At 40.3% G+C, this 27,972-nt stretch overlaps 2 protein-coding genes and 1 long non-coding RNA gene across 4 annotated transcripts; 1 reads left to right on the forward strand and 2 right to left on the reverse strand.

Annotated features, from left to right (window-relative positions):
- Positions 1-17,173, reverse strand: trim24 (tripartite motif containing 24). 2 transcript variants are annotated; one of them, XM_011490940.4, is made up of 19 exons: positions 16,906-17,173; positions 15,609-15,727; positions 15,370-15,517; positions 15,141-15,273; positions 14,375-14,491; positions 13,695-13,809; positions 13,467-13,613; positions 13,051-13,165; positions 11,907-12,064; positions 11,488-11,712; positions 9,783-9,902; positions 9,553-9,700; positions 9,400-9,457; positions 7,855-7,981; positions 7,485-7,774; positions 2,960-3,071; positions 2,778-2,852; positions 1,365-1,520; positions 1-1,281 (listed from the first exon to the last, which is right to left on the reverse strand). In XM_011490940.4, exons 1-19 carry the CDS (start codon positions 17,171-17,173, stop codon positions 751-753), a joined length of 3,162 nt encoding a protein of 1,053 aa, XP_011489242.3. In that variant the 3' UTR covers positions 1-750. The 2 variants fall into 2 exon arrangements, with proteins under 2 accessions (XP_011489242.3, XP_011489241.3); XM_011490939.4 differs by having other exon boundaries at positions 11,488-11,736.
- LOC101170970 (aldo-keto reductase family 1 member D1) lies at positions 16,963-27,851 on the forward strand. Its single transcript, XM_004082905.5, has 9 exons — positions 16,963-18,428; positions 18,497-18,664; positions 18,811-18,927; positions 19,009-19,086; positions 19,334-19,456; positions 19,755-19,864; positions 26,710-26,875; positions 26,962-27,044; positions 27,115-27,851. Exons 1-9 carry the CDS (start codon positions 18,336-18,338, stop codon positions 27,155-27,157), a joined length of 981 nt encoding a protein of 326 aa, XP_004082953.1. The 5' UTR covers positions 16,963-18,335; the 3' UTR covers positions 27,158-27,851.
- Positions 24,049-26,028, reverse strand: LOC144989320 (uncharacterized). Its single transcript, XR_013653462.1, has 3 exons — positions 25,889-26,028; positions 24,597-24,702; positions 24,049-24,175 (listed from the first exon to the last, which is right to left on the reverse strand). It is a non-coding gene; the product is annotated as an uncharacterized LOC144989320 (long non-coding RNA).
- Positions 27,852-27,972: the final 121 nt, after the last annotated feature.

Below are 27,972 nucleotides of genomic sequence, written 5' to 3' on the forward strand. Positions count from 1 at the left end.
TAAAAACATGACAAACATGTTTATTATAAACATTGTAAATTCTGGGGATCTTTTTTCATCATTTCAAGAGTTCATTTACAGGCGAATTTTCACTAAAAATATTTTCTGTACCATTGATTCTTTTCTTTTTAACCATCCCCAGCTTTTAAACGCCTTTACACATGACCTGGCGGGCGGGCGGGCAAGGACAAAAGCTGGGAAACAGATGAAAAAGTGGATTATCTTTTTCTGCATTGTCTGCCGATGATAAGACGTTATTAAAATCTGAACAAGTGCTGTTTGTAGCGGCTTGTGTGTGGGTGTATTTACGGCACTTCACATTAAAACAGTCTGCAGTGCTTCCTGGGCAGAGAAACCAATCAAAATAAAGCACGATAAAGAAACAAACCCATAAAAATGACTAGAATGTTTTTTAAAAAAATTCATAAACACAAAAAAATGCTAATAACATAGGTAATAATATTGCATGCAATACTGAATCAAAAACAGTTTTGTTCTGATTTTAACTGCAGAATTAGCACATATTATGTACAACAGTAAGCTAAAACTTAAATACGTATCCATCTGTGCGTTTTTCAGTCACATAAAGATAAATGATGGGTTTCTTCTCCATGTTGCAGCTGCGGTTCAGTGTCGCTGTAAATACAGACACTAATGTGATGCAAAAACGGTCATTGCAGGAAATGTAGGGGACTGCGGAAGACTGAAATCATCCATGTTTTTTTCCGCCTCTGCTTAAGAGTGACCAGTTTAGTCTTTCTCCTCCACGGTTTCAACTGTAGAAGCTGAGTTCTCCTGGGTTTCAGGAGGTTCGTCTATAGGAAGCTGCGGGATCTCCTCTTTAAGAAAGCCTGATGCTTCCCTGTCAGTTTCAGTCGCAGCTGTTTGACAGTTTTCCACCTGTTTCTCAACAGTGGCCTCCTCCTGTTTCATCTTCTCTGCGGGAACGCCTTCTTCCCCGTCTGCCGCCGCTCTGTCCTTTTCGTCGTCGCTCTTTTCTGACTTCTCTTCTTCCGACTTCTTCCTCTGGGTTGAGGCTGTGGATTCCTCCTCTTCTGCTGGAGGCGTTTCCGTCCGTTCAGGACTTGGAGGCTTATCTTCAGAGGAACCTGCCGTGTCCTCCCTGACCGGCTCCTCGTCGTCATCAATCTCGTCCTCCAAAGGAGGAATCATCTGTTCTTCCCTCCCTCCGGGGAAAAGCCGGTCTGGGAAAATGAGCTTTAGCTGCTCTTCAAAGTAGTCCTCCAGGTACAAGCCTGCGCAGCCAATCTCCGAGGTCGGCTGCAGAAATGCACAACTTTAAGTCTTTATAGCTGATTTTTGCACACAAAAAGGCAGAATAAAAATGGAAAATTGACACTCACCTTGTAGTATTTCGCACAGTTGAAAAATATAAGCCTGACATCAGCAACAAGCTCCTCAGGGTTGATGTAACCGCCATCATCCTGCAACTCCAGCTTCTTCTTTATGACTGATAAGTCCATCGGCGTCTTAACCAGCTCTTTGTACCGCCGTGTTTCCTAAAAAGGCAAAAGATTTATGATCTAATAAAAAATTTTTGCCCGCCCCCCTTTTCCGTCGCCGACAACTGAGAGCTCTCCGTTTACGTACTCACCCTGCTAGCTTACAACCTCTCATAGCCCCCAACCCAACATTCCCAGTGCAACAAAAAAACTGCAAACGATTTGGTACATCAGTAACACGCTCTTCTTCAAACAGCAGTTTCTCATTCAATTCAATTTTATTTGTTTAGCCCAAATTCACAACAAGTCGTCTCGATTGGCTCATCTGCTCCTGATTCACAAATACATATGGTAATTTAAAAAAAATACTCAGAAACGCAATTTGTTTTCCTGATTCTCTTTATTTTTTTCTTTATTATCAAAAATCTTTTGTCATCAGAGGCGCTGACCAGCTCCTTCAGCACCAGACTGTTGCATCCACAGAGCAAGAAGGAGCTACTGCAGGTCTTTCCTCCCCACGGCCATCAGACTGTAGTGTTACAGTGACACACTACGGTGCCACGGGTGGTTTTTCTTTCACTCATTTATTCATTTCCTTTTTTTGCAGTTGTTTTCAGTTGTTCTTGTTTCTTAACGGTTGTATTATTTGGTGTGTAATTTGTTACTTATTTATATATAATAAAAAAAAGTGGATCACATGTTTACAGTTGATCACATGTCACTTTTGCAGCTGTATTTATTTAATTTGAATGTCATTTTTTATGTCCTTTTTGCTGTCATTTCTGAATGTCAGATAAGTGAATTTCCCCATCGTGGGATAAATAAAGTTATGTAATCTAATCTATTCTAGTATCTTCCACTATTTTTTGGTGCTTAAACTCCTACAATTTTTAGATATTTTAACCATTCAACCATCAAATTGTCAGCTCTTTCAGCTTTTTCCAGCTATGACCTTCAAATCCTTGAACTTTTAAAGATATTCCGGGATTTCTGCCTCCATTGAAATACATGGGGAATCCTTCAAAACCTTTGCTTTTTTCAACCTTTATAACTTCAACATACTTTTAGCTAGACACACCATTCAAACTACAAATTATTCACAAAACTTTAAACCTGTTCTTTCAGGTTTTTAAAATATGTTTTAGTTTTTTGAAATATAGCATTCAAACCTGGATTTTCTTCTGGAAATGCAGCTCCTTCTAGTTTAAGATTAATTTTCTTTATATTTGCTCTCCATTAGCAGAAAAATGCCACAAAACATGTAAAAAAATGAAATTTTCATTGCAGTGGATCCTAAAATAATGGGGGTCTTACTGATGGAGCTGCTGGCTGCTGGAAGTCGGTGCTAAGGTCGTTGCAGAACAGACGTAGCAGAAGTCTCTCACACTTCTATAGATTGGACAAATAAAAAATGTTGACAATCCTCACTTCAGACGTTTTTGGATTTAGTCAGGATGTTGGTGGTTTGAATAAATCAAAGCCTGAGGCAGGATTACCCGTCTTTCCACAAGAGGGAACTTCTCCGAGGGGGGCCTGTCCTGTCGGTTGCAGTCGTACTCCATCTCAGGGTTCAACAGGTCTCGGCAGAAAGAGCAGAACCACTCACCACTGAAACAAAAACCAGCATCAAAAGCAGGTGTCACTCAAGACAGGCAAAGACGTTAAGGCAGCACTGACATTCATAAAGAAGGCCCAGAACCTGGTTTGATTCCAGAGATTTACATAAAAAGTGAGGACAAAATAAACAGAGAAACACAGATTATTATTAAGTTAGTTAATATACCATTATTGCTTCCTAAAAAAACTTACTTGGGTTCAGTTGTGTTTTCTTTAATGGGATACTTTTTTAAATTCCCATTTTAACCCAATATTTAAAATATACAAATATATTTTGAACATGCAGTGTTCCCTAATTTATTACAGGAGTTATGTTCTAAAAATAACCCACAACAGGTGAAAAGACAAGCTGAATGCATTCTGTACAGGAGACGGGACGTTCATTGACGAGGTCTACAGCCAATCAAGAGCAGCTTTAAAAAAAAAGAGGGGGGAGGGGGGGGGGATCACTGAAAATCTGCAAGACCGTGAAAGATGAGCTGCAATATAGTGAAGGACCACTGTAATAAATTTGAACTTGATTTAGTGATCATAAAGCATCATTCAATCTATCTTATAGAAGCCCAAGAAAGCGACAAAATCCAATAAAGACCCAGGATCTTTCAGGCTTTTTTTTGGGGCAAAAAGGTAATTTTTTTAATTAATTCAAAGTTCGAAAATCAAGAAAAGACATAACCCCTGAATGCCTATTGATGCAAATATGAATCAAATCCCTTAAAATTTCCCTTAATTTAGCTTCTACTAGATAGAAAAAACATTAATGGTTGTTTTTTATATTGTTAGAAATAAATTCAAGAGTCAAAGGACTAAAACATGATGCAGGTTGGGCCTGTCAGTCATTGTCCAGCTGTATTTGAGCTAATCTTTAATTTAATACAAGTCAAACTTTAGCCTATTATTACTAAGCTTCAGACAAACGTTGGTCAAAATCCAGAAGAATTCTGTTAAGGAATATTATAGCAAAAATCAGAGGATCCCAGCTGCTGTGGCAGAAGAGGAGATGAGCTCATGAGATCTCAGACGAAGACGTCAAAAAGACAAAATGCTTTTTTTTCTCAGCATTAAGGCTTTCAGACGAGGGCGGCTCCAGGCCGCCCTCGTCTGAAAGGCTCCATTGCAGGCCTCTTAGCTCCATTGCAGTAGCTAAGAGGTTCATAAATGACTGTAAGGAGTTGCTAACTTGTTTTTATGTAAAATTACATTTCCAAAAAGGAAAGGAGCAGGAAGGCATTTTCATACGATGCTATTCAGATTCATTGTCTTGTCAATAGATTACACTTTTAACTGTGTCAACTTTCAAAGTCCGAAGAAAGGGAAGGAGATGAAGTGTGGGAGGAAAACAAACGGTCATTTATTTAAGAGGAGCTGTTGAGTCTTTGGGGGTCCCGACGTCAACCCTCTCTACTTCACCGCATGGGAAATTCGCTGCTTGAGCATAAAAAACTGTATTTTTAATCTTGCCGATTTATAATATATATGTTCATAAGCTTGACGCCCCAGCGGCGTGTGGGAGGAGCTACCACTGAATGTTTTTAGCCTGATCGCTGCATGGCGCTGTGTCTGTGTGTCTCATGACAATGAATGGAAGACACGGAGGAAGTTTGGAGCCGTGACATCAGTGCAGGTTGTTGCTGGTGAGCCAGATTTACAAACAAAAGAAAGGCCTATATTATTGAAGCCCTCAACTGTAGGAACATGTTTTAATATGCAAAAATTTCAATTAATTATTCATGGAACATGTCCCACAACATGAACCTAACCCTGTTAGCATACCCTCTGCTTTTAGCGAGACATCGATCCTATTATTGATGAATGTGTCGAAAAGAATCAGAAAGGTGAGGGTCTCCTTTTCATGAATTATGAAGCCCAAAAAACTCACCAAGGTGAAAATATAGAGACTATAACAGAGAGTGCTGTGGAGGATGCTCTCGCACACAGGTACACACACATACAACCCAAATGCACACACACAGACACACACACACCTTTTACCTGTAATCCTTCTGGACAAAAATCTCTGGGACTTTAAAGTTTAAAAAGTCCTCCTTATCTGTTTTTAGTTAAAGAAGTATCAATAAATAAATGTTGTTCAGCATCCATTAAATATTAATTTTAATGAGATTACATCTGCTATTTTTCTTGCAGTCAGTCAAAGCTAAACATAAAATACTGGCTCTTATTAAATATACTTTTTTATTATCAAATGACGAACAAACGCGAGCTGTTGAGACAGTGCTGCTGCGTACCTAACCGACTAGAGTTGCAGTTGCTAAGGGGTTGCTTTTCCAAATCCTGCAGTTGCTATAGCAACCCCTAGCGCTGCCCCTGCGCCAGGGCCTTTATAGTTTTCTTCAGTTTTACATCCTGCATTTGAAATTGTAAAAGTAACCTCGTAATTACGGTAATGTTCATTTTGTCTCCAGTCGTCTGGATCTGGTCTTTTGCCAGTTCCTAGAGTCAAACCCAAACATGGAGAAGCTGCATTCAGCTTCTATGCTCCGCATTGCTGGAAGAAACCTCCAGAAAGCCTAAAACTACGTTCACACTACCCGCTGTAGTGACCACTTCCAATGAAAGGTCTGCGTTAACGTACGTAAACGCGTGTTTCGGGCTTCTGTGGTAAAAACTCATGTTCATCCGTCGCTACGCGAGTTTCTACGACCATTTTAGAGCTCAATGTAAAAAATGCACTGCCACTGAACGCACGCTAAAAGTTAAACGTGGTCGTCCAACCAAGGACTCGGATTTGGTAGTGAGGTATGGATGGTGTTTTTTTTAATTCACAGAAGTATTAACCATTTGAAAACTGATCATGAACGAGAAAATTAATTGGGGTTTGTGTCCAGCTGGAAGTCTATGACACCAAAGCTGTATCCAAATCCGGGGGCTGCATCCTTCAGTGGCCGCGGCCTTCCCGGGAGACGTTTGCCGGGTCCTTCGACAAGCGGGAAGGCCGGATGTTAACGGCTGTGAATTTGGACGAGTGTAGCCTTCAGACATTTATAGCCGTTACATTGGCGGATGTCCTGTCGCCTAGCAACCGTGAGTCCCAAACAGAGAGGAGTAGTGAACCAGGCATGGAGTTTAAAATTTTCCTGGCTTATTTGATCCAACTTTTAATTTTGGAGGTGTAAATATAAAAAGGTGTGATTATTTCCAACTCCAGGTCCAGCTTCACAGTCCACCATTGTTAGGAGAAAATCTCAAGGTTCAGCAATGCATCATGGGATATGGACAGCATAGAGGAATACATCCTTGAAATCGGGAAAAAGAAGGCCGGATTCGTTGGCCGCATTTGAAGGAGTCGTTGAATTTGGACAGCACTCGTCGCGGCGCTGTGACGTAAGCAGCCTACAAATGCAGCTCAGGAAGAACACAGCCCTAGAATTCGGACACAGCCCAAGTCTATGAAGGTAAAAATGTGTCTAAATGGACGAGCTTTAGATTTGATGTGAACTTGTAAAACAGAATTTGAAGATTTTTACACACAGATGCAGAATTTTGGTGCACAAGTTTTCAAATTCTGTTTTACAAGTTCTCACATCAAATCTACAAGCTCAGACACATTTTTACCTTCATACAAGTCTTTCATATATCGAAATAAAGCTGCGAAAGATGAAGCCTGGAGGAAGAATCGCGGGATTTGCACTGATTTGACATTTTGCACCAATCCTCTTCCAGCTGTATGTGACAGGCATGTGTTAGTAAACAGTAGCAAAAAAAGAAGAAGCCCCTCCCCGCTTGTCTAGTGTGAACGCCATGAGCTAAATAAGCGTTTAAGAATGCACGTTTAGCGCGTTCTTAAACATGAATGAGATCATCAGAAACGTTTTTTTTTTTAATCCAGATTAAAAACCAACCTGTTCTAAGATGCTTTTGATGAGTTTTCTTTTAAAAGTTGACATCCATACTTTTCCTTTTATTCGTATTTAAAATTTAGTTCTTTTTAACTTTATTTAAATTTAAATTTTGATGATCATTTAGCATTTTTTTAATGTTTCTTTACTGTATTATGTAAAGCACTTTGAATCGTCTATGTACACATAATCCACAAATAAACATAACTTACAAATAAAAAACAAGGACAGGAGACATTTAGTGGCAACTTTGACTGAAACATTACATTTGATTGTTTACAGTACGCCTTAAAAACATATCTTTATATGATCACACAGTCAAAATAAATCCCTAAACTGACAAGAGTTGCTGAAAATATGCAAATATTTTCTTTGTTTTTCAAAGTTAAAAAATGAGCAGATGTGCCAACCTAAACTATCTACAGACAGGAAAACACCAAAAACATTAAAAAACCTTCATCTAGATTCACGTTTTACTGTTTATTTTTAATACATCCAACAGAATTCTGATTACTTACAAAACCCTGAGACGTGATCCAAGTCTTACCTGGGGGACTCGTTCAGAGCGGGGATGTGGCAGGACAGGTGAAAAACTTTGGGACACTTGTCGCAGCACAGCAGCTCTCCTCCGTTCTGGCAGACGGCGCACCAGTCCTCGTTTGGGTCTTCCTCTGGCTCCGCCTTCTTTTCAGACTCCGGCTGTTGCGTTGGGGGCTGAGGACGTAAGTCCTTGGAGTCCGGAGCTGGGGCCAGGGCGGGCGCTTTGTGCAGCTGCCGGGGCTTGGATTTGGCTGCGGTGCTGCTGTCCGGCAGGCTCGACCCACCGCTGGACTGCACCTGAAGGAACGGCAAAGAAAGGAATTCTTTTTAAAAAGCAATCTCTGCGGAGGGCGTGAGGCATACTGCATCTCTCATACAAAGCGAACTTCATCTTCATCTTCGGGTTCGTCCTTGATCACAATAACTGGCCCTGGGGATGACCTTCTTCGACGCTTGGCTGCAGGGGCTGATGGCGGCTCAGCAGTATGTTTCCAAGTAGTCAACCTTACAGATTGCCAAAGAGGATATTGCGATTGTTAGAAATGGCACAAAAATAAAGGTTGGAAATCATTTTGAGACTTAAAACGATCACATTCTTTTCAAAAAAGTTGGAAATTTGCCTGTGAAATAAATAAATGGAGCTAAAAGGCCTGTTAATTATAGCAGGGTTTTTCAACCAGTGTGCCGCGGGAAATCATCCTTTCACTTATCACTGAACATTTCCATCTCCAGGATATCAGCTCTTTGTTTCATCCAAACAGACCCTGATAAAACACTGAGTAGTTAGGAATATGAAGGATCAGAAAATACTTTTTTCTTTGTGTTTATTTGATTCTATTAAAGACACTTTGATAAGAATGACGGTACCGCGATTTAGCCGCAACTTCAACTGTCTTTGGAAAAGTCCCGCCCCTTTAACTGTCTCCACCAATCATTCTTGGAGGCTTGATCACAGGTCATCAGTCTGACCAATCAGAAGTGGTTAAAGTCTTCACTTCCTTGTTCTGATTCTGCTCGTATAGTCTCTCAGTTCCAACAAAAAACGTACCAGAGCTAAGAAGAGTTAAACAGTTTAGTTCTCCTTCAAGGTTTGTGTTTATTTACAGCCAAACATCCCAGAGTTTGGTCCAAGTCATCTTTCTAACTGAAACACTTTTCTAATGACGTCTGGATTATTTTAGATGTTAAACTTTAGAAGATGTGATAACAACATTTAAGAAACAGGATTATGGTGAAGTGGCCAACAGACACAATCAAACTAAATTGAAACATCTAAAAAGTAATAAAATATTTTTGTTAAAGTTTTCAAAGACTTTATCTTTGATTACGACAATAGAAAAACGAATAAAACTTCAACATGTTCACTTTTTGTGTAGCTACAGAAAATATAAATATAAAGTTGGCCTTTTTGTGTAAAATTTATCAAACATATTGTGATCATATAATTGTTCAAAAATTACAGTTGCCTTTGCACCAACATTAAAATAAATATAAAAAATAAATCACAATTTAGAAAGAATATATTTGTTTTTTTTGTGAGGTTTCATAAAATTGCATGTTAATAAACTGAAAGGAAAAACAACTACCAGGGTAAAATGTCAAATAATTTAGTTGAAGATTATTACTGAAAACTAACTTAACTTTTATTACAACTTTTAGAAAAAACAACTACAACTTCCAGCTTTTTCTGCCACAATTATCACAAAAATGGACGTGAGATTGCAGAGGGACTGTAGATCAATACAGACTATGAGTTTCTCCTTTGATGCTGGTGTGCCGCGGGATTTCTGTCAAGGATAAAGTGTGCCTTGGCTCAAAAAAGGTTGAAAGACACTGATTTATAGTATGTAGTCGTTATTGTGTCAGTATTTGTAAAAAAAAACAACACAACAGAACAAGAAACTAAAAAAGCGTCTTCTGACCCCGCTCTGCTGTCTGAAGAGGACGGCTTGGCCAAATAATAATCCTGCCGTTGAGGAGCTGAAAAGAGTAAACAAAAATATGTATTTTCACATTAAAAGCTCAATTTAATAGCTTTAATTTTTATGAAGGAAAGAGTCTCTACAAGCACAAACCTGCCGTTTGACTGAGTGAGTTTGTTTTGTCTGCAGCTCCAAAGGCTAAAGTCGTAGTCATGCTGGGTCTGGGTACAGAGATGGAGACGGATGGGATGGTGCCTCCACCTTCACTCCTCCTTAACAGAGGAGACTCTGGCAGAGATCTCTGAAGACCAAAACGGGATTAGAATAAAAACCAGAATAAAGATGGGATTGTTTTGGTGGCGAGACTTTTTCCTGGCATCCACCTGGTGCAGCGACATCTGCGGAGAACTTCCAGAGCTCAGAGAGTGCGTGAAGCGAGACGGTCCCTGAGAGACATCCACAGGTTTTGGAGGGAAGTTGCTGTTGATCAGATCTCTGAGAGACTGGAAACACGAGATTAAAACAAAGCATTTATGCCGAGTCACATTCTGTTGATTTTGTTCACTGAGACACTGAGAATTACAATCTAAAAGGGGCAAAGGGAAAAAAAACACTCCGATATTTACAGTGTCCATCAGTTATAGATTCAAAGAGCTGTCAAAGGACACCAGGGACAAGATTGTTCACCTGAACAAGACTGAGATGAACCAACCAGCAAAAAGCAAGCAGGTTGATGAGAACAGATCAACTGTTGGAGCAACTATAAGAAAACGGTAGAAACACAAGATCCCTGACAACCGCCCTCCACCTGGAGCTCCATGAAAGATCTCCCCTGGTGGTGAGAAAAGTAAGGAAACAGCTCAGAACAACATGGGGGGACTGGTAAATGACATCAAGAGAGCTGAGATCACAGTAACAAAGGTTACTATAGCAACATACATGGATGCAAATTCTGCAAAGCTCAAAAAGGTTCTCCTGCCTAAACCAGCACATGTCCAGGCCCGTCTAAAGTTCTCCAGAAGCCCTCTGCATGATCCAGAGGAGGATAGGGAGGTCGTATGGTCAGATGAGATCAAAATGGAACTCTTTGGTAGAAACGTCAAAGAACATGTCTACTGTGAGGCATGGAGGTGGAAACATCATGGTTCGAGGCTGAATTTCAAAAAGGGGCAGAACGACTGATCCGCATTAACCCTTGTGCTCTCTTAGATGACCCCACCCTTACATTGACGTGTTATTCCTACCATGACAAAGGTGGATAAAGGTGGAAAGATTTCATGTAATCCATGGACACCAGTGAAGATCACAAATCATTGAAGAAAAAAGGTTCAGAGCACTGTCTAGTGGGTCTATATGACCCAACTCCCAATGGTAAAGTGCCTAGGATAGCACAAGGGTTAAGGAAAGAATGAATATGTCAAAAACCTCTTTGCATCAGTTAAGATCAAACATGGCTGGATATTCCAGTATGACAATGATCCCAAACACAATGCCAGAGCAACAAAGGAGTGACTACATCCAAAAAGCATTTCAAGGGTCTGGAGTGGTCAGCCACCCTCTGGACTTCAATCCAACTGAGAAATCTATGAGTTGAAAGTCTGTGTCTCCTAGCAACAGCCCCAAAACATCACAGCTCTTGAGAAGATCCGCATGGAAGAATGGACCAGAATAGCCGTTACAGTGTAAGCAAACCTGGAGAAGACCTACAGGAAATGTAACCTCTGTAACAATAAAGCATTGACCACTTTGATTAAGACCAAATATCCATTTTCAATAAATACAAATAAATTCCTTGAAAATCAAACTATGTGATTTCCTGGATTCTGTTTTCCATACTGTCTTCCCAGTTGAAGGGGATCAACGACTACCATTACAGACCAAACTCCCCCTTTTCAGTGGGACAACTTTGGAGAATTAATGACTCAAATACTTTTTGGCCCACACGGTAAAAGATAATCAAAGACAGAGCATCGTCATCACAGCAGTAAGTATTCCACTCTGTGCTGCCCTCATGATAAAACGCAGTCTGATGAGCTGCATGTTCCCCGCAGAACATCCTCTCCTCCAATCGCTCCTCATCTGACTCACCTGTGCAGCTGGGAACGCAGTGTTGTGCAGCAGCGGCGACGTGGGGCTTCTGGGGTTGGAATGCAGGTTCCCGTACCGCCGCCCTGTTGGGGCGAAGCCAGAGAGGCCTTGTGAGGGGGAGGACCCCCCGTGGTTAGGCTTGGTCGGGGGTGGAGGGCCAAGAGGTCCGGGGAGTCTGACGCTCTGGTACCAGGACCAGTGGTTAGGAGCAGGCGGCCTCTGGGGCTGAGTGTGGGAGAGTTTGTCAACCTTAGAGGAGCAAGTTTACACATTAGGACTTAAGCGAGGCTTTATTTTTACGTTTTTAAAGCTTAAAAATGTAATTTAATTTAACCGAAGACCCTCAAAAAGAACCCTAATCTTCAAATAGTGGGTTTCAGACTTTTCCAGGAACATCTGTTTGATGAAAATTCTTCTACCTGCATCTGAAGCTGTGCCAGAGTGCTCTGTCGCTGCTGCTGCTGCTGCTGCTGCTGCTGCGACATGGACAGGCCTCCGAGGGGGGCCTCTGCTCTGGGACCGGTCTGGTTGTTGGTCATCGGCGGCCTCCCTGGACCCCTTTCTACAACAAGCGAACCTGTAAGAGACAAATGTGCAGAGAAAATGAAGCAAACCCAGAACTGAAGAAGGACAGAAGGCGTTAGTCCAAAGCTGGAGGCCAGAAATGAGACCAACCACACGGCAACTCAGCATATTTAGGTTTTTTAGAACCTTCTGGAATAGTTTTTTTTTTAACTGCAACTATTAAAAACACAATTTTTTTTCAGTTTGTTTTTGTCTAAACAAATTTCTCATTTAATTTGCACACAAAAAACGTTGCTTTTAATTTTATTTTACCCACTGCCATTCATAAAAACAGAAAATTGTTTATTTTGAGGGATATGTTGGCTTTGTTGGGTATTTATTACAAAATAAATGAAAAGAAATTTGGTCTCAAAACATAAAAGTGACTGTACATCATTCCCAAAGCAGAAACTTCTACATTACAGCAGATCACTATTATAATTTATACAAGTGATTTCTTATATAGATATTAGGGGATTTGTTAAGGTAGGGGGGGTTAAGAATCTTTTTCATTCTCTTAACTTTAGAACTTTTGTCTATCTGCATCACAAATTCCTCACTCAGTACAAAAACACAACAGTGATGCCATAAATCACATGGAAACAAGAAGACAAGAGGTTGTTTTTTTTAGGTCAGATGAGATAACATAATAATCTCGTCTGGCCTCAGAGATTAAAGGAGTTTAGATTAACGGAGGTTGAAGCTACAGAATATCCTGTTGGAATGTACTCTGACAAATAAAAAGCAGATAAAAAATAAATAAAATGACATCATCAGTGAAATCTTTCTGTGAGACTTTACACTTAAATGCTGTGATTTACTCAACTGACATGAAGATAAGATGTGAAGGTGTTTGTGAGAAAAAGACGGACTTTTTTTTTTCTTTTTTAGGAAATAAAAGAAAGAATTGCAGTTAAAAACTAACGTCGAGATGTTTAGTAGTAAAAGAAACCTTTGAAAAGATCAACTTCTTTGGGGGGGTGGGGGGTTTAGTCTTACCGAGGTCTACATTTGAAGCCCAGAATCCAGAGCGGCAGTGGAAGCGCACAGAGCTCTGAGGAACGATGGAGGGATTGCAGCTCGCTCTCATGAGGTACTGGATCTGGTAAAGGATCTATGAAACACAAAGAATGATGACTCAGCAAATCTTTGTAGTATTTTTACAACACTCTCTTGAATTGATCAGGTAACCCTGGAAACGTCGCCAGCGACATCTAAATAACACACAATCGTGAACATAAAGAATTTCGACTGTTTATGCAATTAAAGGGAGTTGGCTCATTCTGACAGGGAGATAAGTGATATTGCACCGCTAGACATCACTCTACGAACATATAGTCTTGGTTGAAAAGTTTCAGTAGAGGAAAGAAGCGTGTTTAAGGGCTGAACTGCTGCTTGCTGCTGGAGCCACACACCAGTCTCTTGCAGTACAGCAGAGCGGTTCCACTGTGGCTCTCTGTGGCCCACTTAGTGAAGCTGATGACATGGTCCAAGTGTTTGGTCAGAGAGTTCAAGTCGTCCTGCTGCTTCTTCAAATTGAGTTCGTGGTCTTTCGTTAGAGCCTGGGAACGAGAAATGTTTGAGAAAACGTCAGAGGAGGAGTCAAAGAAGCTAAATCTGCATTGAGACAGTCTTCCGATCACCTCAAGATGGTTCACCAGGATCTTTCCTTTCTTGTTAATTTCCATGATTAGGGTACAGATAGACTTCTTGATCTCATTTGTCACCGCCCTCCGGTTTTCTTCAACCTGCTGGAGTCTAAAAGTCGGACAGAGCACGAGTTACCTCAGGTCTTTATACTATAAATGCACTTCTATTCATCTGATTTAAAGATACAATTTGATCATCTTTTATTTCTAAAGCATTCACTGTGGTATTGTACTTATATCATTTCTAGCCAAAATCCAAAAACCTGCGTCGTTTTCTAGGCCACGGTTTCTGCAGAGCGGCAGGAGTTCATCATAAATTAACATCAGAGTTGTGGGCTGGACTTTTGGCGCAGAGCAACCCCATCCCCACATCCCCTCCCCACTGCTGAGAGTTCTCTGTTTCTGATATTTACGTCACCAATGCGCTCTTTTACAAATGGCATTATTTGTCTACTTCTGGTTTGTTTGAAAAAAGAAATACTCAGAAATGCAACGTTGAGCTAAATTTTCTTTACAAATGTCCTCCATCATCAGAAAAACATATTAAAAACACCATTTTTATTGAAGTGGGTCTTTAAACACATAAACTAACATTCACACAAAACATTCTTTGTTACTTTGCATCTTGTGGAAAAACACCAAAGCAGTCAAACAGAAGCAGAGGAGGACTTTACCCGTTGTTGATGCAGTGCGACACTTCCTCAAAAGCCTTTCGTTTATCTTGCAGCTGCAGCGTCATGGTCTCTAGGTACTGCTTATGGTTTTTGTACGCGTCTTCCAAAAACTGGTAACTGGACCCAAAAACTCAGTTAGCATTCGGATCAGGCAATTCCAACCACTGGCTGTACAGGAGAACTCGATAGAGTGAGTGTGACGCCGCCCACAGAAAACAGTTCCAGCTCCAACCAAATGAAGTCCATTCAGTCGCCATTTTCTGTGATATAGACGTCGCCGTGTTGGAGGCAGACGGCGTCAGTAAGCAATGATTGATCCGAGTCAATGTTTCTGTGGCAACCACTCTCACCAATTAGGAATGAGCTTGTTGGAAGGCCACACCCCTACCACTTGAATGTGGGCTACACAAATCTGTCAATCAATTGTTTTGAACGTTTGACGTGAGACCACATGATTTTATTGAGGCATCTGACTGGCCAGATCCATCTTGAACAACTTCCACCACAGAAAACATTTCATAAAAAGATAGAATCATCAAGAACATGTTTAGCAGAGCAAGTATGGTTATTCTGACAAATATGATGACTGAGTAATAGCGATTTACTTCTCAACAGAAGTCTATGGGATTTTGGCTTCTTGGAGCCAGCTGGTACTTCCTGCTTAAAAATCCAGGGGAGAGAGGTCACTCACTCCAGTTCTCGTATGCAGTCAATGGTTACAACTAGCTCTTTAGATGTTAAATGAATGAAGCATCCATTGGCATACTTGTGATCCTTGTGTTTGAGCAGTTGACAGTCTCGGCAGGTGAGTCGGTCACAAGTCTCGCAAAAAAGCTTCAGCGGCTCTTGCTTGTGGACGTCGCAAAAGACGGGTTTCTGAGTCGACATTCCCAACGCCTCTGGAGGGCCGACAAGTAATTATGCATCCCGATGTATTCACAGAACAACTGATCAACATCGTAACAAGCTTAAGATCGAGACTGAAGTGTGTCTACCTGGGGACATCTCCTCCTTTTGTCGTATGGTGTGGTCTCTTGTGAACTTCACCCTTTGGTGCGCCTCGATGCACGTCACACACAGAAACTCCACACACTCTATGCAGTAACCCGTCGCCTCTGTGTTGTCATCGCAGCTCATACAAACCTGGTGAGGAATTGTCCGGAGAAATAGAAAGCCTGTGTTTTGTTTTGTTAGGTGAGCGGCTCTCATGGAGATCATTAGGTGGGCGACCAACCTGACTGGTTTTCTCCACCGTGCTGCTGGGCACCTCAGCGGAGTCCTTTACGAAGAAATTGTCCAATATGTCCACCTCCCAGCATTCTTGTCTGCACACGGGGCATCGAACCGAATTCTCTAGAGAAACAGCAAACACTCTGATGAAGACATACGCTCAAAAAGACACTACTTACTATTAAGAAACCCACACTGATCTATTTTGATCTGTTGTAAAAGTGTTTTCCCAATGGTCTTTTAGTTATGATTATGTCGTCTTTAGCCAAAATCTAAAAATCCGTGTCGGTTTCTAAAGAGCGGCAGTCATTTGCTAGAAATTCCCCTCTGAGCTTTGGGCGGGACGGTTGGTGCGGAGCAACACCACCCCCACTTCCCATCTGTTTACGCACACGTCTGCTAGCTTACAGCCCCTCACATTCCCAACCCCACATCAACGGTGCAACAAGAATGGTGAGAAATATTGGAGCCATCCAGCCGTACAGTTTTGAGCCGGATGCCAAGAAAACGGAAATGTACATGGATCCATTTGATGCATCAAAATGGTGCAGAGCAGGAAGCAAAATGTATTTTTAACGTCACAAATAAGATCTTTTACAAAAGAGATTGCTTTCGTCTGCTCTTGAGTTCCAACGATTTGAATAAGGAATCACTCAGAAATACAATGTTAAGATTCATTTTCTAAATATATGACCTCCATCATCGAAAAAGAAATCCAGCTAGGACATGTTAAAAACACCAGAAACCCCTTTTTAATTGGAGTGGTTCTTTAAAAGTGTTTTTCTAAAACACTAGTCATGTAACATTGGTCATTTAAATTAAAATGTCTCATTGTTTAGATCCCACTGAATCCCGTTTGCTGGAGCCTATCCCACTTGTCAGTCTTGGGTAGGGCTGAATTTAGGTTCTAATTTTTTTGGATTACTTTTTACAAGCACATAACTTGAGGATTTAGCTTTATTTCTGTAGAAAACACACGTGTATAATTTAAATACTGTAGGGGTTAAAACAGTTAAACCACAGAGCTGTTTGAGCTAAAATGATATTGTTTCTGTTTTAAACATTTATATGTCTATTCAGAGCTAAAATATGAAGCCCATTTGACAATCAATTTACATAAATTGCATTATAAAATTCACCATGAATTTAGGATATTTAACCTTCTATTTAGGTTTAGTTCTACCAAAGGATCCGCAGCTTTAAGATTACTTGTTCTAAAGGAAAGCAAACTGGTTATCATAACTCATTATTGAGGTTATCTTTCCTGAACCTCTCCCCATGTGACCCCTTGTTTCGCTCACGTGGTTTGTTGGCGTCAAGCGGCGCGTGCGGGTCGCGCCGGGGGTCCGCGCTCCTGCAGGGGATGGGCAGACACCTCTTGCAGAAGGAGTGTAGGCACGGCAGCAGCTTGGGCTCTCTGTTGTGGAAGCTCAGTCTGCAGTTGGGACATGTGTCCATCAGGCCGAAGGCGCCTTGCTGCTTCAGCCTCTCCTCCCCGGCCGGCAGACTCTCTGCCTCGTTCTCAACGATGATGACCACGTCGTCGACATTTTCGGCGCACTCATCCATCTTTACCCTCCTCCTCTCCGTCAATCAATATCAGCAGCGCCGCGTTTGTCAATTAAAGCTAAAACTATAATTTTTCTATGGAGGACTTACTTATGTTGCACATTATACGTTGATTGTCCGCTTCCTTTTCATTATGAAACAGATCGAGCGTATTTTGACTGTTTCTCCGTTCAGGACATCTGAGTTAGCATGTAGCTATCATTGATTTCACATCTTCTGTCAGATATAATTAGCAACACAGTCCTAGTTTGAGGGGACGTTAAATAAAATTAACACGAGATAAAATAGCGTAGAGTCACGTCTAAACAAGAACCGGACCACAACATTTTAATTTCTCAGATTTTTTCTCCAGAGAAGTGTAAACGAGTTAGCGTGCTCCCTTTTCTCAAAACACAGACCAAAACTACCCAGACGCCACCGCGGTGGTCCTCATCTATAGTGACCGATAAAGGCCAAATGAGTTCGCAATCGCGCGTTTGAGAACACCCCTTCCATGTACTTATTTATTATATATGTATATTTAGCACATATAAAACACCGTGGCATACAACAGAAGGAGAAAAAATATACATAGTATTGTTATTATAAGCAACAGGCAAACGTGCAGTGAGGTGGAAGAAGCTAGAAGGGCTTTTGGTGAGATCAATTCTAGATACCCAAAAATCCTATGGTTACGTATTCTGTATATCTAAATGTAATTTGATTTGCCACTAAATCTCAACAAATATTCGATTAATGAATAGTCTACTTTTTAATTTAGTTTTGTAGATGGTCAAGGAATTAGCTTTGAAGATCAGTGTGGCCATTCGATGATTTGGGTTTGTGATATCCTATAGATATATTCTCTTGACTTATTTTGTGTAAAGGTAGATATAGTTTAGGATTCTGTCTTGTTGAATGGTATTAGATTTGGTGAATAAAGTTACTTTTTACATTTGGAGGCCATCTGGTATTATAACGTGCACTAAATGTGAATGTATAATTTAACAGGGAATAGACGTGCGTGTGTGTGTGATTGTGTCAGATACTGTGATTTTATCACCATGTAAACGTGTGCGGGAGGGTGCTCCTATCTGGGAGGAGTTATAGTGGTCAAAGAGCAGCAAGAGTTGTGCTCAATGACACTTTGTCAGGCTTTACCTGAGGGCAGAATAGAGTAAGCATGGAGTTGACAGCAACAAACCACTCGATTCCTCTTAGTGATGGAAACAGGATTCCTTTAATAGGACTGGGAACTTATGGGGATCCAATCACGGTAAGAAGGTAACTCAACCTAAATTTAAGCTGAAACTTGTTTTCTACCAGTTGATGCTTTCTGACTAGACCCCCAAAGGAGCCACAAGTGAAGCCGTCAAGCTGGCCATTGAAGTCGGATACAGACACTTTGATGGGGCTTTGGTGTATTTCAATGAACATGAGGTGGGACAGGCAATCAGGGAAAAAATAGCAGACGGGACGGTGAAGCGGGAGGACATCTTCTACTGCGGAAAGGTTTTCAAAACTCTTGCTTGTTTGTGTCTGTGCTTTATTTTCGGCAACTGAACTCTTTCCCAGATTTAGCTTCATGGTCACACAGATAACCTACTGCCACAGTTTTGCAACAACTAACACTTTGTCCCCCCCTTTTCTTTGTCTAGCTGTGGAACACATTCCACCCCCCTGAGCTTGTGCGAACTGCTCTGGAGAAAACCCTGAAGACGTTACAGCTGGATTATGTTGACCTTTATATTGTGGAGTTGCCAACTGCATTTAAGGTTTTGCACATTTTTGCCAGTTTTAAGTTTGAATTATTAACAGCCTTTAACCATTTACAAAATGTTTTGGTTTTTCTGTAGCCAGGAGATAGTTTCTACCCTCGAGATGAGAATGGAAAATATCTTTATCATACGACTGATCTATGTGCTACTTGGGAGGTGAGGCAGTCAATTTATCTATTTATTTGTTTATTTATCTATTTATTTTTCACAAAATAAGAAAGATTAGTCCCTATTGACAACATTGGATTCACACTTTTTTTTTATATAACTTATGGGTTAAGGGTCCAGTAAAAAGATTTAAAAAAACACCCATTTTGGATTTGTGCTCACGGTTAAGAGTAAATAGTTTGTCATTATCATTAGTACAGTTTAACAAGACGTTCCTTGCTCCCTGGTTTAACAGGCTCTGGAGGCGTGCAAAGATGCCGGGCTGGTAAAGTCTCTTGGAGTCTCCAACTTCAACAAGCGTCAGCTGGAGTTGATTCTCAACAAACCTGGACTCAAACACAAACCAGTGTCCAACCAGGTGACCGAACCCCAGTAATTAAAAACACATATCCAATTATAGGATTAAACTTTGAAAATGATAAGAATATAAATTGTGAACACTACAGGGGAAACCTGGCTTTGGTAATCAAAGATACAAGACTTAAAGACATTTATTTAACCCCTTGATGCTTGAATTTATTTTGAGCAATAAAACAAATCACATATGTTTTTGCTTTCATGTAGATCCTAAATTAAGGTAATTTTGGAGCCAGAGTGTTTTAAGCATCAATAAGCGTCAAGAGGTTAATAGACTTTTTATTCTGCTTCTACCTCAGGTTGAATGTCATCCGTACTTCACGCAACCGAAGCTGCTTGAATTCTGTCGGCAGAACAACATTGTGATTGTTGGCTACAGCCCTTTAGGCACTTCAAGAGATGCATCATGGTATGGGCCTCTTTCTTTTCAGGAGTTTTTACTTAAAAGAAGCTGCAGAATCCATTTTTGTTTGTTTTTGGTTAACCAACACTAGAAACAGTAAAGGTAATGAAAAATTAATCAAAGAAAAAAAAAGTTCTCTAATGTTTCTAGTTTATAATCATCACTCTGAAAGACGGCTGCACTTTTAATTTCAGTGTTTCTTGGATGTAATGATTTCTAAATAGCGTTTTGTTCTATATAAAGAAAAGAACATTTTATTTCTTTAGGAAATACATGTTGGCTTAATGTACTGTGGGGGCATTAGAGGTTGTGAGCTTGTCATTATTTATTATGTTAAATAGGTAAAGATCTATTCAGAAGAAAATATGTTCTCCAATGAACAGACAGGAAACTAAAATAATTCAAAGAACATCCTTTTTATTGTTTGAAGAATATGAATGCAGCAACTGGGAACATCTTTCTGGAGGTAAAGCACCAAACAACAACAGTGACTGGTTAGAAAAAAAGAGAAAAAACTGTTTTTGGTACATTTAAAAATGTATAAATGATCAATTGGAAACCTGAAAACCAGAAAGTAAGGAAAAAAACGAAATTATGTATAAAATTAAAAAGACATGGAAACTGTGGATTTTTTAGGGTGGTAAACGAAGTGCAGCTAATATTTCTTCCAGGACAGGTTTCAGCCCCAGCCCCAGACCAGACTGATTTTTGTGCTAAAATAATTTAAATTTAGTCTAAATCCGTCCTGAAATGGCAACATTTGGTACATTAGAATATAAAAGAAATCAAAAAGTAAGTTTTACTGTAATTAGTTTAATTACAACACAGTTTAAAGAAGAAAATGTGCAAAAAACGGGGCTCGATTTAGTAAAATAGCACCAGCAAATCTTTATTTGATAGTAGTAATATAAATATAGGGACAGCACTGTGTGTGCATTTGACAAGTGCGTGTGAAGCCAACAACTGGGAAAAAACATCATAAAAGGGGCAGAGCGTGGACGGAGCTTTCAAGATCATTGCGAACGCGTCAGAAATGTGGTAGAACTATTACCACATGACCAAAGAGAAACCCTCCAAAATGTTCTGTCCCTCTGATGTGCTCCTTCCTGATCCTCTCCACCCTGGTCACTCACACAGAGAACCTCAGCATCCTCCTCAGTCCTACTGTCTCTAGGCCCATCAACATGGTTGCTCGAACCCCAGTTTTGTACACCTTTCCTTTCCTTTTAGCTGAAACTCTTGTATCACACCGGACACCTTCTTTTCTAAACTCTCCAGTACTCTGGACTGTTGACCCAAGATACTTGAAATCCTACAACTTCTTTTTCTCCTCTCTCTGTAACCTCATTCTTTTATTTTGGTGCCTCTCATTCACACACACACGTACTCCGTCTTCCTGCGGCTAACCTTCATTCCTCTACTTTCCAGGGCAAACTTCCACCTCTTTAGCTTCTCCTCCGCCTGCTCTCGGTACAAACCCCAATGTCGTCCGCAAACATCATAGTCCATGGTGACCTCTGTACTTCTCTATCAACAAGTCATGTCCTGCTTGCCGTTTGTTAATTTTTCCAGTCTTTTCTTTTGCTTCTGTGCAGGCCGGCTGGGACTCCAGGGTTTATTTTCATGAGAAAATACCATTATAATACACTTAAGAGCTAAAAAAAAAATAAAAATAAGATTTGGCATGGTATAGGGCCCCTTAAATGTGACTTCAGAATGACATTTACCAATGTTGACTATTTTAACAACTTATGTTTCAAAGGTTAAAGTCTAAAGCTTTAAACACGTAGCTTTCCCTTTTCTATAAACGACAGACCATAAAGAGGTTAAATGTAAGGAGGGAGTGGAGACTCTCTAAATTGCTTTATGAACATGACCTAAAAATGTTTGATTTCTCTTTAGAGAAGTTGTAAGTGTTCCCAATAAATAGTTTGGAAAGATAAATGTATGTATTATTAGATGCTAAAAAAAAAATAATGGTAAAGAAATAATAATAAAGAAATAAGTTTATGTCTGAATATGGTTGGAGAGCAGATCCGTGTGAGAGACGGGTCGGGCTTTAACACATTTGAAAATACAGCAGCCTGTTGATTTTTATGGAGACTGTCTGGTTTTTAGAGTCAGCCAAAGGATGTCTGGTGTTCATTCGTTCATGAAGGGTGTTTGACCATTTTTACAAAGTAACATCACAAGTAGAAGCAGTTCACAGCTGAAGCTGAGTAAGGAGTCATTCCCAGAGATTTCGTCCAAAACCCAAAATGTTGCAAAACAGTCAATGACACACAGGTTTCTACTAGCAATGTAGCCAAATCTGAGCAGTACTTTCTTCTCGCTCGTTAGTTTTTGGAACACATTATACCTATACCAACTACACTACAATTATTCATGTGAATACAATGTTCTGCTCGGCACAGTGTGACTATTATTTAATTGAACTTTAACCACTTCTGTCAAAGGGATTTCCTCCATTTCTTTAAATTTGTTGCTGTAGGGAAAAATAGCCTTTAAACTTAAGTGTAGAATTTGATCACATACTGACACCACTACAGGTATGAAATAGTGCGGGGTGCATCGTGGGTAGTTTTGTTTTCAGCTGTGAATGATGAAAGGTATCATAAGTCTAAGGAGTACTTCTAAGACTTCTACTTCAGGATTGATTAGCAAATAATTTAAGTAAGCTTTTAGATGCTCCATGGATGCTACTGTACTATAAAGTATACATAACAAGCAAATTACAAGAGCATAATTCAAATGGGCGGCACCCACACAGAGCAAAAGCCGGTGCCTCAGAGGCATGACTTTTGAGAAGCAAGTGAAACAGGCTCTGTGTGGTCAGGAGGTACTCCCAGATGACTGGGTAACCACAGCTAATGTGATCAGGGAGACAGCTAGGAGTTTTCTTGGTGTATCATCAGGAAAGAAAGTCTATAAAGAGACTTGGTGGTGGAATAGGGAGGTGCAGGAGTGTATATGGAGTAAGAGGCTAGCTAAGTAGAAGTGGGACACAGAGGACTAAGGAGAGTAGACAGGAGGACAGTGAGATGCAGCCTAAGGTCAAAGTAGAGGTGTGAAAGGCAGAACAAGGAACTTATGATAACTTGTATGCTAGGTTGGGCAATAAAGAGGGAGAAACTGATCTGTGTAGATAAGCAAGGCAGAGAGACCCAGATGGGAAGGACATGCAGCAGGTTAAAGTGATTAAGGATAGGGATGGTAATGTATTTACAGGCATCAGTAGTGTCGCAGAAAGATGGAGAGAATACTTTGAAAAGTTAATGAATGAGGAAAATGAGAGAGAACAAAGAATAGAAGAGGTGACTCTTGTGGAGCAGGAAGTAACAAAGATCAGTAAGGGTGAGGTGACGGGGGGCATTGAAGGGGATGAAGAGTGGAAAGACACTTGTTCCTGATGATATACCTGTGGAAGCATGGAAGTGTCAGAGATGGCAGTGGAGGTTTTGACTGGGTTGTTCAACAGGATCTTAGGTGGTGAGAAGATGCCTGAGGAATGGAGGAGAGATGTGATGGTGCCTATTTTTAAGAATGAGGGAGATGTGCAGACATGTGGCATGGCACATTGCTTTATGAACAAGGCGAAAATCTTTAAGTGAGTTTGATAGAACATTTCATTTACTGACATTTACAATCACACATTGATTTACAGACCTAACAATTGATCATACAAATACATTGATCCACACATTCAAGAGATTGGGCTACATATTAATTTTGCAGTAGCACAAGGATTTCACTGTTCTAATTATTTTATGAAATTCTGTATTTTAAAGATCAAATTTATTTTTTAAACCAATCTTGCAAAGAAACAGTTTTTTATTTTACAATATTGTATACATGAAATGTCACTATATGACAACAACATTATGATTATTTACGAAATAAACAGATTTTGGAAATCAAAAGTTTAATTGCTAAACATGACTGAACACATATTACTCTTTTATGACATGTTGGTCTTTTTTTGTTCCATTCAGAAGCAATTTTGTAGTCTGGCCAATAGATGCCACTATAGTTTCAGTGTGTCAAATGCTTCACAACCCTGAACTATTTCTATGCAATTTGAATCATTTTGATTCAGAAAACGTTGGTTTCTCCATTACTAGTTTCATATCAAGAAAGAGCAAAAGACATAGTCTATCAGGGTGCTAGTGCTCAGCAGAACAAGCCAGGGAACAGAACATGCCAACGCTGAAGGCTTTACCAGAGTTCCTTAAATACACTGAGACTTGATTACCGAAGTGCAGGCATCTGTGACTACTTTCCAGGTTCCACAGGAGAGTAGGCAGAGTCAAAGCCAGCCTGCATGGAAGCAAAAGAAAAAGCTGGAAAAATTAACAAAAAGGCAAACAGAACATGACTTGATGATGGAGAAGTACAGAGAAGCTCAGAGAGAATGATGCTGTGCCTTTGATCTGGAGAAGGCTTATGACAGGGTGCCCAGAACTGTGCTATTATATGAGGGAGTCTGGAGTGACAGCGAAATATGTTAGAGTAGTGCAGGACACGTATGAGGGCTGCCCTGGAAAAGAGAGGAATAAAGGTGAGCTGCAGCAAGATGGAGTACATGTGTATGAATGAGAAGCATCCAAGTGAAAGAGTTACAGAGTCATACAGAGTTCAGAAAAGAAGTGAAGATGCAAGTGCAGGCAGGTTGGAATGGGTGGAGAAAAGTGTCATGTGTGATAGAAGAGTTTCAGCTCAAATGAAAGAAAGGGTGTACCAGACTGTGGTGAGACCAGCCATGACGTTCGGCCTTGAGACAGTGGCACTGAGGAAGATACAGGAGGCAGAGCTGGAGGTAGCAGAGATGAAGATGCTGAGGTTCTCTGCGGGAGTGACCAGGATGGATAGGATCAGAAATGAGTACATCAGAGGGACAGAACAATGTTGGAGAGTTTGGAAATAAAGTAAGAGTGGCCAGACTGAGATGGTTTGGACATGTCCAGAGGAGAGACAGTGAAGATATTGGGTAGAAGGATAGTGAGTCTAGAGCTGCCAGCCAAGAGTTCAAGAGGAGGACCAAAATAAGAACTATGGATGCAGAGAAAGAGGACATGAAGGTAGCTGGTGTTAGAGGAAAGGATGCAGAAGACAGGGTTAGATGGAGGAAGCTGATCCGCAATTCACAATTCTATGTCAAAACCATTAACCCTTGTGCTATCTTAGATGACCCCACCCTTACACTGACGTGTTCTCCCTACCATGACAAAGGTGGAAAAATTTCATGTAATCCATGGACACCAGTGAGGTTCACAAATCATTGAAGAAAAATGGTTCAGCGCACTGTCTAGTGGGTCTAGATGACCCCACTCCCAATGTTAAAGTGCCTAGGATAGCACAAGGGTTAAACAAATTGAGCCATTTTTGCACCCCCATTGATGTAAAATGGAACATAACGGTTAGAGCAGAGCTACTGGCACATGATGAAACCCGTTGATTGGTGGAAGGTAATTACGACAAAAGAAAGCGCCAAACCAGCGCCAGCATGTTCCTCGTTGGTGCCTGCAATCTTCTCTCAAACGACATTAAATGACTTGTGTATACGAAGTACCAAAAGCCAATCGGGAAAATAAAAATAAAAAGAGAGCTGCGGGATGACGTCCATTGTTGTTGTTTATAGCTTCACTTTTCCTGCAGCTACGATGCACTACTACACCCTACATGCGCCGTGACGGTCCAACTTTGAGAGATCGTTCTAAACCGTACCAAACATTACAAGCCCTCTAAAGGTGCTTGTTTGGATACATTCATTAAAGTGAGGGTTTAGGCATCACATGGTAGCCACATGTCCGTCAATAATGGGACACCCATCCATCCAGGTGACCTGCTAGTGGAGGGGACAAACAACTCCCACTCTACTATGTCAATTTGGTCACAGGATGTCTCTTTGGTCAAGTGGTAAAAGTTCCACCTTCTTTCTAACCTGTTCGCGATGATGTCGAAAGCTCCGCCTAAGTCTGGCCCATGCCCCACTCCATTTATCGTGTAGTTCAGGTCGCGGGGTTCACACACCTACTGTCAGGTTGGGAGGGCTGGTGAGCGTGCAGGAGCCAAAATGCAGAGACGGGAGGCACATGGTTCCAGGGCAAGGGGTTTATTCTTAACCAAAGGCGCTGCAGAGCAGGGTAACAAAACCAAAACTGACTGTGGCCTAAACATGGAAACATGGCAGAAGGCAGTCAGGGAAGAGACGTTGATGGACCAGCACAAGAGGAAGGCAGAGACAAGACTTAAATACAAACAGCACTAAGAAGACACAGGTGAACATGATCAGGAGAGATTGGGACGAGGGAAGTAAAACTGAAAACCATGACATAACAGTAAACCTTTCAAAATAAAACAGGAAACAGAACTCAAACATGACAGAAACAAGATGGAAAGCAAAAACCAATACAAAGAAACCCAAACCATGACACCTACAATGCTGTCCCTATATTACTACTTTAGATTAACCAATTTTACTAATCAATTTATCTTTAAAGTATTTCTGTTTTTTCTTTTTAGGACAAACTTGCTTTTAGTTAGTTTTTAAAGTAAGAATTCTATGTACATTTTAAAGAAAAAGTCCACTTTTGTTCAGTTTGTACCACCAGTGAAGTGAAAATTAGTTTTCATAACCAATTAAAATTGGTTTGAATTGAAATTTGAAGGGAAAAAAAACCCTGAAATGTAACAAATTCATAAATCAATTTCAACGCAGCCCAAGAAATAGCACATAGATTACATGACACATTAAAAACGTTTTAATAGCAACAATTTAAAATTAATTACAAACTTTTTTCATTTTAAAATCACAACGACTGTGGCGCTGTCTTGACATATTTATTCAACAGGGTCAACCTAAAGTGCCCGCCTCTGTTGGAGGATGAAGTGCTGAAGTCAGTCGCCAAAAAGTACAGTAAGACCACTGCACAGGTGTGCCTGAGGTTCAACGTGCAGAGAGGAGTGGTGGTCATCCCAAAGAGTTTCACTTCAGCCCGCATTAAAGAGAACTTTGACGTAGGTTGGAAATAAATCAGTTTCTGAAAAAAAGAAATTAAGAGTGACACAAACAATAACTTCTATTCAATCTTCTCCAACAATAGATATTTGACTTCTGTCTCTCTGATGAGGAGATGAAGGCAATTGAAGGACTGAACAAGAACATTCGATTTGTGGAGCTTCTCATGTGAGTGTGGCAAACTCGGCATCTATATCTATTATGAGCGTGCAAGTATTTATTTTCTCTGACCCGACAGGTGGGCTGACCATCCGGAGTATCCATTTCATGAGGAATATTGATGGCACCAATCTCAAGACCAGCTACATGATTTTCTTTGGTTGGCCAGTTAGATTTTTAGCCATTTTTATCCTCACAAATTCGTCTTTTGCCTCACTTAATAAAGACATTCTAAACTGCTTTTGATATTTATTCTTTTATATTGCAGCTACTTTTCAACAGAATCTTTTTGTTTTGATTTTCTAAGGTCTGGAAAACTTTACCAATCATTTTGGGATAGGGAAATTAAAGCTTAATTAAAGCTAAAACTAAACTACTAGCCTGAACGCAAACGAATTTAGCATTAAAATAGTTTTAAAAAAGAAAGTAAAAAGGCACAAATGAAACTCTGCTCTTTGGAAAGTCTTAAAAAATTCACACAAACTTTTAATTTGTAATTATTTTTCTTTGTTTTAGATCTGTTAGGATTTCCTCACGCATCTAAATGGTTTGGGTTCTAAATGCACAGCTTTAACGACCACCTGATATTTTTTAATGCTTACGTAACAATTTATTTGCACAAATGTTAATGTAATTACATAATGAGAAACTGTATACATTCTTAGTCATACTTTGATTGTTTTTTTGTTATTTTTTTACGGGCTACAAATCCTTCCTCCATTAAGGTAGCAGCATAACATAACGCTGCTGTCATGGCCAGCTGAAACAATTTTGTTGTATTTGTAACGGTGACAATAAAGGTTGTGTTCAAATCAATTGAAGCTTTATTTGCAATGTGGGGGTTTTAAAGGATTAAGTCCCAGTATGAAGTTTTTTGTGTTTAAATCTACAGCACACAGGGAAATTGTGCCAATATATGTATTGTGGAAAATATTTG

The sequence above is a fragment of the Oryzias latipes genome, chromosome 23, assembly GCF_053564925.1.
Source record: "Oryzias latipes strain Hd-rR chromosome 23, Olatipes_Hd-rR_3.1".
Taxonomy (NCBI): domain Eukaryota; kingdom Metazoa; phylum Chordata; class Actinopteri; order Beloniformes; family Adrianichthyidae; genus Oryzias; species Oryzias latipes.